The 16,471-nt window shown below is 37.1% G+C and overlaps 1 protein-coding gene across 5 annotated transcripts in view; it reads left to right on the top strand.

Annotated features, from left to right (window-relative positions):
- Positions 1–16,471, top strand: part of Ppef1 (protein phosphatase with EF-hand domain 1) — a 111,652-nt gene that overhangs the window by 43,475 nt on the left and 51,706 nt on the right. For all 5 annotated transcript variants that reach the window (XM_031376740.1, XM_031376739.1, XM_031376733.1 and 2 more), the window contains 3 exons: positions 2,641–2,768; positions 5,094–5,154; positions 14,945–15,114. In XM_031376740.1, the coding sequence (XP_031232600.1) occupies positions 2,641–2,768; positions 5,094–5,154; positions 14,945–15,114 (359 nt within the window). The remainder of the gene's footprint in view (positions 1–2,640; positions 2,769–5,093; positions 5,155–14,944; positions 15,115–16,471) is intronic.

Here is a 16,471-nt window from a genome sequence, read left to right as displayed (position 1 = left end):
GGAGGGGTGGGGCCGCATGGACTCCTGTTCCATACATGGTAGAATGTTGATGAGCCCAGTCAGGAGCAGGCAATCCTCACTGATCTGAGTTCATGGATGTAACATCCAGTTACGTCCAAAAGACAGCAATTCACAATGTCCTTACCCATCCTCTAGCTCTTTATTCCTACTCTTTATTCCTTGATGCTTCCTTGGTCCTGGAGGGGGTGATATAGATGCTCCATTTGGGATGAGCACTCACAAGTCACGTATAGGACTGGAGAGATGGCTCAGCAGTAATGAACCCCTGTTGTTTTCACATAGGATCTGGGTTTGATTCCAAGCACCAACATGGTAGCCCACAACCACCCATAACTCTAGTTTCAGGGACCCAACACCACTCTTCTGAAACTCTGAGGGCACCAGGCATGTACCTAGTGCACATACATACATGTTTGGGAAATACTCATCACATAAACTTTAAAATATGTTTTTAAAGTCATTTATTAGCAAGACTTTGCTTAATTATGAGTTTTTGCATTAATCATTTCCTACTGCACACAGGAACTTCTCTGGCACAGAGTGAAGGTAGCATCCATCTATGTGCATAAACACAAATATTTAGAAAGCAGTTTGACATCCATTTTGCCAAAAAATAAAATAGTAGTAAATTTCATCCTGAGGCTTATGACCTCCTCAACTACAGTTTATAGTGCCAGGCATGAACTTCCTTCTTTTGAGTAGACCTCAAATCCAACCAGAAACTCCTTAGTTATCCACATAACAGCCATGACACTTTTCCACCAGTGAGCATATCTTGCCTAGTATAGTGCATTGTGGCCTTCAGAGTTCACAGCTAGTAAACTGTGGATGACTTCTCTCCCCATCAAGTTCCTCATAGTGCCTTCTGGCACTAAGATAACGAGACAGCAGAGAGGAAGCTACCAGTTGGATTTACCAACTGAAATACATGAATGGTGTAACAAAAGCACATGGTATCTTCAGAAATAGTATCTTATCATCTAATTCTGGTGGGTAAACAAGAGTAATAGCAATTGGCTGTTATTTTGAAGTCCTGTGGAGTCTCTCTGACCAACAACTCATAGCAAGATATCCTATACCTGTGGAATATTTGACTCACAGCTGGCTTAATACTTTCACCAGACTCCAGGAAGAGAGACTGGCTCCTTTCCCTTCCACATTCCCTTCATTCTCCCTGTCTTTCTATACTGCCTCAGAATAGAACCAAACAACTACATTTGTTTACCAGAGAAAGCAGTGACTCCTCCATGAGTGTTAAGGTTTCAACCATGCCCTTCACAGAGTCTAAACAGAGACAGAAGAAGGATGTTAGCTTCCATGCCTCCCTGCACTGGGAAAGAACAGAACGGATGGTATATGTAGTGTCCAGTTACTGCCAAACTATACTAGGTATTTAGTAAATTGTGGTTATTATTCAAAGGAAGGATAGGTCTAAATAGAATAGGGAATGAAGTAACTGGCCCTAGTAGACAGAACTCAGGCTTTGCTAGGTGACTTTGAACAACATACTTGCTGCTCTGAACTCAGTTTCTTTACATGTATCATTGATATGAAGATATTTGTGGGCACTGAAAGTGTTGAAGTAGACCAATCTATTATTAATTAGAAATCAGCTTGGCTATCTATTATTAACATTGTTAATACTAAGTAGATGAAAGTTCAGTGATCATTTCTTTCATTATATCATTGTGTAAATGGGGAAACTGAGGAAGAGCAATAGGTCAACATCTCTTTGGAGATAAAAAGCTTGGGCCCTAGAGGCAGGTCTGTGCTCTAGTTTTCATCGTCCATTTCCACTTATTGGCTAAGTGAGCATAAGTAGGTATTCCTATCTCTCTAAGTTTCGCAGTGTTGGAGGACTGTAGGGACTCTATAAGTACTTGGTGAACCTTGTTGAACAAGTACCTCTATGCTTGGTAAATAGATGAACTCCTGGGGAAACTGAGATTGAACCTGGAGGCAGGAACTGATGGAGAGGCCATGGAGTAGTACGGTTTAATGGCTTACTTCTCCTGGCTTATTCAGTTTGCTTTCTTATACCATCTAAGACCACCTTTCCCAAGGGGACACCACTCACAATTGGCTTTGCTCTCCTACATTAATCATTAATCAAGATAATACCCTACAGAAGCCAATCTTATGGAGCCCTTTTTTTTTCAGTTAAGTTTCCCTATTCCTACACACACACACACACACACACACACACACACACACACACACACATACATATATAGGTTTGTATCAGCCAGCACACCCATATTTCCAAGGGTTTATTTAATCCATTGCTTCTCACAGTGACAAGATACTCCATGGTATGCATTCACAGTAATTCTGCACTCCTTTTCCTAGTGACTGACAGCCAGCCAGCACCAAGTTCAGGCAGTCTGACTTTGAAACATCTACCCTTAATGGCTATGGCATCATTGCTCTCTGAGCTCTCTGAGTGTTTGAGACTTAAGAACATTTTATAAAAAGCATAAAGGTCAAACTCATTGTTTATAATTTTCCTATTTTGTAGGACTAAAAAATTGTTTGATTGTTTTCTTGTTAAAGCACCTGCTTCCCACAAAACTGTATGTAATTGTGTTTTTCTGCCTTTCATATCCTGTGGGTCTGCAGTAGTGAGAGCTGCATCAGTCATCCAAAACTGGTACCGACGGTACAGCGCTCGACTGAAGGCCAGACAACATTATGCCCTCGCCATCTTCCAGTCTATTGAATATGCTGATGAGCAAGGCCAGATGCAGGTCTGTTTGGCAAGAAGCATCTCTCTCTCTCCCTCCCACCCTCCATCCTTCCCTCCCCTCTCTTTCCCCCTCCTCTTTCTTTCTCTATCTCTCCCTCCCTCTCCTCTTCTTGCTTTGAAAGAATGACACTATGGGTCTGTTTGAAGCAGAGGAACCTTCATGAAATGCTTTCACCAAGGCTGTAATGACATTGTTTTGGAACTAGCTATTGAGAGATTGTGATTTGGGAAGATGTTTTTCAGCTTTGAAGTTCACATTTTTAGAGCAATGCCAGATGTCTAACTAATAAAAATAGTCTTTTTCTATTTTTTGAGCATATTTCCTAATGGTAAATGAAGTCATTACTTTATGAATGGAAATTAAAAAAAAAATGCAAGCGGGAGGGTTGAACCCAGAGCCTTGTACATGTTAGGTAAACACTATACCACTGAGCCATAACCTCAGCCCAGAAAAAATAGTTGTGTTTGCATATGTTCTTGTGTGTGTGGGTATAGGAGTGTACATACATGCGTATGTGTGTGGAATGGGCGTTATTCCTTAAGAGATGTTTACCTTTGTTTTTCTGAGATAAGATGTTTCCTTGAGATCTAAAACTCCTCAGTTAGATTGGGCTATTAGGGAAGTAATTGCTGAGGATCTTCTTGTCTCTGCCTCTCCAACTCTGGGAATATAAGTAGATACTGCCCTGTCTGACTTTTTATATAGGTTCCTGGGATCAAAGTCATGTTCTCATGGCAAGTACTTTGCCAACAAAGCTATCTCCAAACCCCTTCAGACAGGCTACTTTTAGGCCTTAAAAAAGGCAAATTTATCTGAACAAGCCAATGAAAGTTCTAAAAGAAAATCTGTGAATGTGGGACTCCTTTATAAAGCTTACAGCACACAAAATTCATAACTCTAGCTTTAATACTCACTGATAAAAATGAGTACCTTTTAACCATAAAAAGATCTTAAAAAGTTCTTCTATGTAGTTATTAATAAAAGAACCAACCCAGCTTATTCCCAGTATGTAAAAGAAAATTAAGCATGCAAACAAACTCTGGAAAAAGAAACACAGCAAACTCTGCATAATGGCTATGGGCAGGGACATGGTGGCGTTTATGAGTGGACAGGGGTATTAAGAGAGACTTCTTATTTTCCTTTGATATTGTTTAAAGTTTTAACAACCATATTTAAGTGTCTGACTATGGTCTGTAAAAATAATTAAACGAAGTTCAAAAGAAAAATTAAGTTGGCAAATCTCTTCTTGGAGCCACTAAAATAATACAAGTTAGGCCAGGCATGGTGGTACATGTCTTAAATCTAAGTACTCAAGAGGCAGAGACAGGAGGATCTCTATGAGTCTGAGGCCAATCTGGTCTATATAGTGAGTTCCACAACAGCTAGGGCTACACAGTGAGACCCTGTCTCAACAAAACAAAACAAATCAACCAAACCAAACCAACCAACAAAACAAAACAAAGCAAAACAAAAACAAGTCAAAACCCACCACTACCACCAACCACCACAACAAAAAGATTCAGTGTTCCCTTTGCTCTGATTAGAAGCCTTTAAAAAGTATTTATTTATTTTTGTGTGTATAGGTGTTTTGTCTTCATGTATGTCTGTTCACCATGTGTGTTGGGTACCCATGGAGGACAAAAGGAATTGAATCCCCTGAGATTGGAATTACATATATTTTGTAAACTGCTGTGTGTGCTGGGAATCAAACCATGTTTCTCTGGGAAATCAGCAAGTGCTCTTAGCCATTGAACAATCAATCTCTCCAAACCCATGGAGGCTATCACTTTAAACAGTATTTATTATGCCATCAAATAGATAAAAAGAAGAGCATACTGAACAAAACTTTGTAGTTGCCTTAGAATGGACTCCTGGTTGAGAATTCTGGTTGAGACAGTGACTTACCGAGATTGGTGGATTATTTTCTGAAATAACCTTTAAGGAAGTAAAGAAAGCAAGACAAGACCAGCAAAGAAGCCAGAAAAAAACTATTCTTTCTGAACAAGTGTAACTTCAGCCTGATCCCAGGCGAATTGCTTAAATGTGACATACATCATAGCTTGTCCCATACACGGCAAGGAGGTGGACAGCTGCGTGGTTATACGCTTGCTTCAGTCAGTTGTAGATGGGCAGCTTCCCAGGGAAGAATGCATATATAATGTCCTCTGCATCTCTGCGTGGTGCTGCCCATCTGTGACTCTTGGCATGTGCTGCAGCTGGAAGATGAACACAACAGGAGAGTAAGGGACTTCAGTAGAACTCTGCTATTTGCTATAGTGGCTTCTTACTCTTTATTAATGATTTATATAATTTTATCTTGTACAGCTATCCAACTTCTTTTCATTCATGTTGGAAAACTATACAAAGACAAATAATGAAGATTCAGGTAAGTGGGAAGAAAGTTTATCCTTTTAAGGTTTTATTTATTCTTTATATTTATTTATATATGTTTATTAGTCATTCCATTCATTTATATCTCAAAGGATATCTCACCTCCTGGTTACCCCTCCACAACCCCCCTGCCACATTTGTCCTCCCCCCTCCCTCTTGTATATATGAGAGTGTTCCCCCACCCACCCACTGTCTGTATATTTGTGGAGGTGTGCAGGTGAGTACAGAATCCATGGAGGTCAAAAGAGGACATTGGATTCCCTGGAGCTGGAGTTGCAAGAGGTTACACGTACTGCAATATGGGTACTGAACTCAGGTCCTCTGCAAGGACAGTATGTACTCTTAACCACCAAACATTCATTCCACTCCTAAAGTATAGGCTTTTGAAAAGCAGTTGTTAGTCATTGAATTGTCTAATGTAAATGAAAATGGGAGATGCTATGCGATTAAAAGATGCTTACCTTTCTTGTCTGCATGACATCTAACAAACAACTTTTTTTTATCTGAATGGGATTTGCTAAATCAGCATTTAATTAAAAGGAAATTGTAATATGAGCATTCATTAGTTAAGTACTTTGTCTTGATCTATTGATGCATAACAGTAGCTCAGTAAAGAAGATCTTATGTTTTACTCATGGAACTTATATGCTTACAAAAATCCAAGTATTATGAGTATTTCATGCAGTGGAGTCAAGGTGAAAATGTTAGATGAAATGTAATTTTTCTTCTTCTCTCTCTGGTCTGTATGTTTGCTGTGTCTCAAATATTTCCCCCAGAGTTCATGAAATATGTTGTAAAGTAGGCCCTGTAAGAGCTGTTTAAGTTAGAGACTCTCCATAATAGATTCATTATTCCAACAGTGGTGACCAGTGACCTTATGAATAAGGATCTGACCCTGCTCCTCTTCCTTGTTGTGTGATGTTTTCAGTCACACTAGGAGTTACAGCATAAAGTCTTTACCCAACACTTCTCCTTGATCGTAAATTTCTCTAACTTTTAGAACCCTTAGACAGTTTGTGGTTTATGTTTTATTTCTAATTTATATCTGAATTTTTAAAATCTGTATCTATACTAATTCCCTTTAAAAATCGACAACTTTTTCATACTTAAGGTACACAAGACTCATTTCAGTTTGAATGTTTTCTGAACCAGAATTTAAAAGAATCAGAAATCAACCAAGGCCACTCATAAACTCATGTTTACTTAATTATCCAGTTTGTGATATTCTGCTACAATACTGGACTAAGATACTTTCTATAATGCAGGTATCATCAATTTGTCTATTATCTATATAAACATTTTGATTCAGGAGCAGACAGTATAGGAGTTTAAAATTATAATTATACAGAAGACATATATTTTTCTTGCTAAATAAAATCTCCCTGTTTCTTCCAAAGTAGATGTCAAATCTAAAAGCTGTAAAAACCAAACTAAACCAAACCAAAAATTCCTTTGTGCTAACCATTGTTTTTATTTAACATCATGCAAGGTATTTAGGAACATCCCTCCCTGTGTGTGTGTGTGTGTGTGTGTGTGTGTGTGAGAGAGAGAGAGAGAGAGAGAGAGAGAGAGAGAGAGAGAGAGAGAGAAAGGGAGGGAGAGAGGGAGAGAGGGAGAGAGGGAGAGGGGGAGGGGGAGAGGGGGAGAGGGGGAGAGGTGAGAGGAAGAGAGGGAGAATGTGTTGACATGCGTGGCATGTGTATGGCTATCAGAAGACAACATGCAGTGTTTGGTTTTCTCTACCATGTGGATCTTAGGAATTGAGCTCAGGTTGTCAGGCTTAGCAGCAGGCACTTTACCCACTAAACCATCTTGCTGGCCTAGAAATACTCTTCAAAGTGTCAAGAAGAGTGGTATTTTAGTGGCATGATTTGAGCCAAGCATATACAAGTGAAACTAATAAGGCATTTACAGATCCATAGAAGCTTTCTGAGTGCTGGAATAGCCAACCCTGGTGGTTAAGAACTGAATGGAGAGCTAGAGAGATGGCTCAGCGGTTAGGAGCACCGACTGCTCTTCCAGAGGTATTGAGTTCATTTCTCAGTAACTACATGGTGGGTCACAACCATCTGTAATGGGATCTGATGCCCTCTTCTGGTGTGTGTCTGAAGAGAGCTACAGCGTACTCACATACATAAAAATAAATAAATCTGAAGAACTGAATGGAATAGGTACTTTGGTATTTTGAAGACAGTCATTTGTGCTTCATGTTCTTGGTCAAAAATATTTTGGGGGGCAAAATATGATAAAATGAAACATGGCTCTCTCTCTACTAGAGATATAATACGTTATTCTATGCTCACTTCAGAGTCACTTTGATGGGGTTTTAGAGCCACAGATGGCTGGGTTGCAGCTCACAGATATTTACTCAGACTCTCCTTTTTTTTTTTTTTAAATCCGCATTTCAAAAAAGAAACTTTGCATATGATTTAAAAATATAACAACATTTCTTCTCAAAGAAGGGGAAAGTGTTTTTCTTGAAATATAATGCACATTATAGGAAAATATACAAATCATATATGACTGAAATTTATTTGAAAACAAGTACTCAGAACAAGAACTAATGCACGCTGGTGAGGATGTAGCTCAGTTGACAGAGTGCTAGGCTAATGGCCTGGGCTCAGTCTCTGGCACTGTAGAAGGCAAGCCTGGTGACACAAACTTACAATCTCAGCTTTTGAAAAGGACATAGGAGAAGTAGTAATTCAAGGTCATCCTTGCTACATAAAATCTTCTCTCAAAAGTCAAAAGAAAAAACTATCACCTGATCATGATTGGAGCCACAGAAACCTCCCTTATGCTTTGTCTAGTTAGACCCCAACCCCCACTACACTATGGAACTATTTTTAAACTTCTGTGTCATAAATTAACTAATTATGCTTGTTTGTGGTTTATTTGTAGAAGTAGAAGCATATAGAATAGACCTTGCATCTAGCTTCTTTTTAAGCAACACTGTATTTGTGAGATCATTCATGTTATTGTAATTAAGTCATTCTTATCATTGAATAGCATTCCATTTTAACAATGCACTATAATTTATGCATTCTGTTGTTTATGTGTGCTTGGGTTGTTTTCAATTTGGCAGTATAATCGTGCTGCCGTGCATATTTATGTACATATCTTTTGGTGAGCATATGCATTCTCCTCTTTACTCCCTTCCTCTTCCTCCATCCTTCTGTTCCCTCTCCTCTCCTCTTCACCTTTTCCCTTCTGCTTTTCATTTCCTGAGGCAGAGTTTCAGTAAGGATAAGGTGACTTTGAACATTCTATGTAGGTCAAGCTGGCTTTGAACTCATCTCCCTGCCTCAGCATATTGAGCACCAGAATGACAGGCATATGCCACCATGCATGACCTTTGTAGGTTGTTTTCTCACACCTTTGGTGGGAGGATTCCAGCCAACTTCCGCCTAGGCCTGCTGAAGTGCTAAGATCGTTTAGCAGCCAGAAAGTTAAACATTCACAAATATTAGGCCAGGATAGTGACTGATTTTTGACATGTCTCAAATGTCTCAAGACATTTTGATTATCAAAGGGAAAGGGGTCCTAAAGTAATATTTGTGCTGGCAAGCACACTACAGCCTATGCAAAACCCAACCATGCTGGCTTATGTCCCTGTTCTTCTACTTTCAGAGCTAAAACAGGCCCATAGGACTTAATAGAGAGTAGAGTCCACATACAAGTTCCCGGTCTGCATTTATAACAGTTTCTTCTCCAGTTTTTTTTTTTTTAAACTTTAAAAAGGCAAAGTTGCCATAGGTTTAAACAGAGACTGGTGGGAGTAGGCTGAGTCATATGCAAGTGTTGTTTAGACTTTTCTTCTGCTTCCCCATCAGCCAACATGTCCTCTTATACCACACAGTTTACATAAATGCTCTTTAGGAATACCTGTATGTATGTATATGTATGTATGTATATTTTTAATTTTTGTGGTACTAGTGTTTTAATTTTTTTTGTTGCTATGGTGAATAGAATATTTTCCAGCATACCATCTTCCCAGTACTTATTTGTAGCATTTGATTAAATTTTATGACCATATCTTATTTCGTGCTTCTACTGAATATTATTATTAGTTTATGTATTATTACTGATGTTTTTGTAATAAACTCTACCACGTACCATGTGTTTCAGTAATTTCCATTATTTCATCTAGTATTCATGATTAATAAGATTATTAGTATTAATTATTTAACTTTTTTGAGTGTAGAATCTGAGGGTTTGAGGGTAACCATCCTAGGTTTTGATCTTCTCAATGATGAAATTATTATTGAAGTTTGTGAAATTAATCTCTGTATTATATTTAATTCTCATAAATTTTTGGAGTTTTTCTTTAGGTTAGTTTTTATCATATCAACAGAATTTTTATTATAATATTTTTATATAATTGTTACTGCTCTTGTTTCAGTTTCATGTCTTATTGCATTGGCTAGAGAAAGCAAAAGTGCATTTTAAAAAAACAGTCAATGTAGGCAGTCCTTTTTGTTGATGACTTAATAGAAACCACTATCACTTATTTATTTAAAATAATTATGAGAGTATCCTTACATTCCATATTTTTTAAAATAAAAAAATAATATTTACTCTAATAGATGTCATCTTGGCATCAATTGAATTTAATATATGGACACTAATGATTTTGACTCAGATTTATAATTAGGAAATGAAATGACTTTAAGTGTCATATGGTGCTTTTCTTTGTCCAGAACTATATAGACCTTGTTTTCAAATGTGTTGGAGGTTATTACTTAAGCGGATACTATTTCTGTGGCAAAAAAATGTGAACTTCAAAATTTTCCTAAAAATATACGTTTTTCCCTGTCCAGATGAAAGACAAGATCTTTTCTGTAAGTTTAAATCATAAGCAGGGACAGAATTTATTTGCTCTCAGCCAGTAGAGAAGCAAGAAGTTGCAGCACGGTGAAGGCAACTGTTTAAAAGTTATTTTTTTATAACATGTAGAGGTATCATTTAGTTGTGTTAATATTTTATTATATTTAATTAGTTTAAATCCATGTTCACATAGTTACATGCAGAAAACAACTAAGGATTAACTCCAAATAAATGTTGCACAAATCTTCATATATTGCTTACATTCATTGAATTCTTGTTTATTAGTTATAGGCCACAAGGACAGTATATGCATTAGAAAGATTAAAGCCTAGTTTTCATACATGATATACAATAGTGATTAGAAGAGAATCTCTATTACTAATTTTTATGTTGATAAAAGCCCAGTAGAAGGATAATGATTCAATATAGATTAATATTTCCTATTGGAGGCTGGAGAAATGGCATAACAGTTAAGAGCACTTGCTACTCTTGCAGAGGCCTAGGTTCATTTCCTAATCCCCAGGTAGCAGCTCACAACCATTTGTAACTCCAGTGCCTTGGAATCCAATGAGCTCTTCTTGCCTTTGAGTGCACTAGGCATATACATGCAGGCAGAAATTCATGCACAAACACCAAAATTAAAATAAAGTAATCTCAAGTATTTCATATTGTGCAGTTTTATTGAAGAGTTGGCTTAGAGAAATAGTTCCATTAATTTATCACTAAACATTTTAAGAATTAGGGTCATTAAATCTATAGAAGGAAGGGCTATACTAAGCTTATTGATTCTAAAAGAATATTTTATTTTGTTCTTTACACAATTAGACTTGAATTAAATCACTGGCATTGACAGAATTTGTTATTAGCCAATAAAAAGGAGAGAAATGACAACATGGGTGAAGGCACTGACCAGGAAAATTGAATGTTTTCTTAACTTAAAAATCTTAATGTTTTTCGTGACCTTTGAAAATTAATTTTTGGTTAGCACACAAACAATTTTCATTGTTGAGGTAGTCTTTTCATTCATGCCTCCCCGAGTTTAGTTTCCCCAATGTATCAGTTAAGAGTATATAAATAACATAAATGCATTTTTATAGAGAGTAAAAATCACAATGGCTAAGACTTTGGGAGCTACTTCCCTCCTATTGGATTGTGTAGTCTAGCCTTAAGAAGAGAGGAAGTACCTAGTCTTACTGTAACTTGGCATGCCATGTTTAGTTGATATTCAAGAGAGGTCTGTGTTTTTCTGAAGAGAAATGGAGGAGGCAATGACTGGGAGTTGGGAGGAGGTGAGATGGAAAGAGGGACTGGGAGGAAAGGAAGGAGGGGAAACTTCGATTAGAATGTAAATTAATAGATTGATGTAAGGCCTGAGCCTCCTGTCATCATCATTGCAGAGACTAACTATGGAGCAGAGACTGAAGGAAGGGCAAGCCAGCCTAAATATAGCTATCTCCTGAGAGGCTCTGACAGTATCTGACTAACACAGATGTAGAGGCTCACAGCCATCCATTGAACTGAGTACAGGGTCCCCAATGAAGGAGTTAGAGAAAGGACCCAAGGAGCTGAGGGGTTTGCAGCCCCTTAGGACGAACAACAATATGAACTAACTAATACCCTCAGAGCTCCCAGGGTCTCAGCCACCAACCAAGGACTGCACATGGAGGGGTCTGATTGTTCTGGCAGCATGTGTATAGTAGAGGATTGCAAAGTTGCTCATCGGTGGGAGGAGAGGACCTCGGCCCTCTGAAGGTTCCGTGCCCCAGTGTAGGGGAATGCCAGGGCCAATAAGTGGGAGAGGGTGGGGTGGCAAGCATGGGGAGGGGGGAGGCAGCATGGGTTTGTTCTTGTTGTTTGGTTGTTTGCTTTTTGGAGGGGAAACTGGGAAAGGAGAAATCATATGACATGTAAATAAAGAAAACATCTAATAAAAAAGATTTATTTATTATGCATAAAAAATAGATTGAGACAAAAAGAGTTTGGGGGGCTAGGTCAATGACTCACTTAGTAAAGACCTTGCTATATAAGCATGAGGACTTGAGTTTGGATCTTCAGCATTCACAGAAAAATCTGGGCACAGTGGTATATGTTTTTAATTCCAGTGCTGAAGAGGCAAAGACAGAAGAATCCATGGGGCTTTTAGCTAGCCAGCCTTGGGAAATCAATGGCCTCTAGGTTCAGTCAGAGACCCTGTTTCAAAAAGTGACATAGAAAGTAATTGAAAAAGACACCTAATGTTGACTTCTGGTCTCCACATGCACTTGTACACTTGCACATATGTGTATACATACCACAACACACATGCCCACATGCAGTTTTGGGGCAGGATTCCATTTCTCTACATACTGTGCTCCATTTTGATGTATAAAATGAAAAAATAACAATCCTCACCTACTCATAACATTGTCTGGTACATGGTAAGCATTCAGGAATTCATAATTGTTGTCATTGTCTTCATCATTATCATTTCATTATTGAAAAGATATAATCTGGGACTCAAACTTGGAAGCCTGCTGAATTTTGAAGGATGAAGATAAATTACCCAAAGCAAAAAGATACAAAAGAAAAGGTTGTCTAGGGGTAGAAGAAACAGTGGGAACAATAAATATAGACATGTCAGTATATGCAGATTTATGATTCAGGATAGTGTTTTAAATTAGAGATGTCTTCAGCCATGTTTTATTGTGTTACAGAACCTAAAGAGAGGATTATACTGAAGGTACAGGCAACAGAAAGTGACTTTCCAAGTGTCTGAGAACTTGAAAGGGGGCTGCATGTGTGTATGGGTTCTCCATATGAATTAGCATATACAGACCTATACATTCAACTTCTTTCTCTTTTCTGCTAGCATCTGTATTTTAAAGTCAGGTACATTTCAAAAGCTGTACAGCCTCTTCCATGAACACTATAGTCATGCAATAAATACATACCTCACCTAAAAACAAGATCCTTTAGTTCTTAGTTCTTAGTCATATGTACTTCATGATAACTTTCTTACAGTCTATAACAAAAGCTTTCTGACTCTGTTAGCTGATACAGGAAAAACTGCTGGAGATTCTTGTGGAGATCCTGTGGGTGGAGGTGTCACTTCTTTATTTTTCCCAAGAAATAGCAAGCCTGATATTTCATCTTTCCTTTGCAGAAGGATAATTCCCAATTGAAATGGATGGCATGATTATTAGGATAGTTAAGTAGAGCATTTAGGCATCACTGCCTACATGATTAATCAGAAATAAAGTTTAGCAGGATGTTCTGCATTTCTGGTTTCTAACATAAATTGAATAATTAAATTGTCCTTAAGTATCAGACTAAAATCAAAGCAAAAATAATATCTGCTATTCATTGAATATAGATTTTATTATATTTCAGTTCTACTTTTTATAAAGCATTATCAACTATCAGCAAAATATATCCTACATACCAAAATTTAGGATATATTTTTATGTAATTATTAAATGTTATTTCTTAGTTTAGAAAAATTTACAAATTTACTTCTGACTGTATTGCTTATTGTAATTGATCATGGAAAACATGTATTCTATCTACATCTATTAGCATAATATCTTCTACAGGTGACCAACTTTAAATATTCAGGAAAGAGTTTTTTCAGAAAACTTATGATGTCTTTAATAACAAATAAGTGTTGATGAGTTGAAGAGCATTCAATTGTCCTTTTGGTCAGTTATTTCTTACTATAATAATACTAAAAAGTAACCACAATATCTCAGTTTCATAGTATCCAAGTGGTTTTTTTACTATCAAGTCTACAAATTATTCAAACATTTCTGATCTTGGCATAGTTGATTTGACAGGCTTTTAAATCTTGGCTGGAGTTTACTCATGTGTCTAGAGGTCTGCCAGCTATTAGCTGATCTAGGACATCCTTACCTAGGTTGATCTGCTCTACTCCATGTAATTGGCCTTTCAGTAGGACAGCATGGACTGAGTGGAAATGGCTATGTTCCAGAACAGAAAGCATGGAATTATATAAGGCCTCTTGAGACCTGGACTTGGAGCTGATAGGTAGCCCTTGGACCACATTGTTCAGGGTAATATAAGTTATGAGCCTAGCTTATATTGAAAGCAAGGGAAAATAGCTAAAAATCACATTCCATGAAGCATGGATAGAAGTTAGGACAGAATATTGTGGCAGGCTACTTTGCAATCAGTATACCACATCCTCTTTCATCTTTCTCTGCTTGGGTTGTCTAGGTTTCTGTCTAGGGGCTGTTTCCTGGACAACTTGGCAAGAAATGACTGTGGGTCTCAGCCTTACTAAATTGCCTTTCTAAATGGCCAATGCATGAAGTCTGTTACTATACAGAAATATCAGAGAGAGAGAGAGAGAGAGAGAGAGAGAGAGAGAGAGAGAGAGAGAGAGAGAGAGAGCTTGGGTTATTTCTGCTTATGGTTTGCCATTTACTTTTTTATCTGCTTTGTTCCTAAGGGGGTGGGGGTGGGAAATCACATGAGAAACATTGTACGTAAAGAGAAAAAATAAATCAATTAAAGCTAAATAAAATCCTTTGAAGTATTTAACAAAGGAAAAATAGAATGCTGCAGTTTAATTTTATGTAGTTCATGAATAGCAGCAGCTGTTTGAACCAAATACAGTGCATCGTTCATCCTTTTAGCCTTGCTTGTAAGAGTCTGATAAGTCAGAGTAGACAAAAGAATTAGTGCTTCAACTCAAGAATATCAAAATACCTCAACTTACCAGCCATGTGCTTCTTGGTCTCCTACCCATTGATTATGGATTCACTGCTTTGAGAAAGTACAGTTCCAGAAAGGGATACTAGTTACTGGCCTCAGAAACAGTTATTCCTCATAGTTTTACACTCTATATGTTGGCATTCATAACAGTACAGTGTCTTAAATGAGATAGAAATTTAATAGGGCGTTGTTAAGCATTAGAATGTTGAGTCTTCATCTTATAACTCTTTGCCTTTCCTTTTCAGCATTAGTAACTCGACTTTTTGACAACACCGGGCTGGGAAACAAAAGCCAGGATAGAGAGGAATATGTGGGGTTGATAGATGTGCCTGACTCCTATGATGGTCCTCGGCTGCAGTTTCCTCTCACGTTTACTGACATTGATTTACTTCTTCAGGCCTTCAAGCAACAGCAGGTAACCTCAAGCAGAAGCTGCTCTCATTCTTGCTCATTGCTACTTGTAGCATATATTTCCATGGGAATTGTGTCACATTGTGTGACAGTTAGTGCTTACTTTGTATAACCTAGTAAATAGATGTCTCCTCAGGTGCACAGTAACTTCCTTTTGATTTGTAAGCCTACAGCATCTCCTTTTTCATTTTCTGAGAATAGTTTACAAACTGTAATTCCACCATTTAAAAATATATGTTTCAGTAGTTTTAATGTAGTCACAAGATTGTACAATTATTAGCACTATTTAATTGTAGAATACTTTTATCATTCCCATATAGTAGTATTCCTTTATTTACCCTAAGCATCTACTATTCTATTTTCAGTCTCTGAGAATTTGCCTACTCCAGATATTTCATATAGAGGAATCTATATCATATAGACTTGTTGTATTTGGTTTCTTTCACTAAATATAGTGTTTCTAATAATTATGTTGGGGCATGTTATTGATACATCATTTCTTTTTATGACTGCATAATATTTCATTGTATACCACACATTTGTTTACTGATTTATCAGCACATAGATATGTGAAATTTTGATACCTTTTGGCTGCTATAAATAATACTGCTATGCAAACTCACATACAAAAATTTTTATAGATATGTCATTATTCATTTGGGTATGTATGTGCCTAGGAGAGAAATTCTAGAGTCATATAGTTAAATAAAGTTATGTCTGATTTTATGAGTAGCTGCCAAGGTTCTTCTATAGGTGATAGAGCATTTCTACTAGCTATGCATAAGGGTCCTACTTATGCCACTTTTTTGATACTTATTATTTTATTATTACTCTCCTGATGTGTGTAACATGTCTATTTTTAGTTTTGACTGATATTTCTCTAATTAATAATGCTTAGTGTCTTTTCATCTCTTAGCCATTTGTTTATCTTCTTTGGAGAAATATGTATGCAGAGCCTTAGTTGGCTTTAAAATCAATTGTCTTTTCATTATTGAGTTGTAAATGTTCTTTCTAGATATAAGCGCCTTAACACATATATGATTTGAAAATATTTCCCCTTGCTTTAGTTTGCCTTTTCACTTTGTACTTTTTATTTTTGAGATTATAATTTAATTACAACTTTCCCCCTTCCCTTTCCTCCTTCCAAACTCTCCTCACTCTCCTTCAACTTCTTCACCTCTTTTTCATTAATTATTGTTATATGTATCTATCTATCTCATCTATCTATTATTCATATATATGTATATATTCCTAAATATAACCTGCTCAGTCTGTATAATGTTACTTGATTGTATATACAAAATGGTCTCTTTCTTTTTTTTTATTAGATATTTTCTTTATTTACATGTAAATTTCTCCAT

This window comes from Mastomys coucha, chromosome X (assembly GCF_008632895.1).
Source record: "Mastomys coucha isolate ucsf_1 chromosome X, UCSF_Mcou_1, whole genome shotgun sequence".
NCBI lineage: Eukaryota > Metazoa > Chordata > Mammalia > Rodentia > Muridae > Mastomys > Mastomys coucha.
This window is presented reverse-complemented; position numbering and strand designations above follow the sequence as displayed.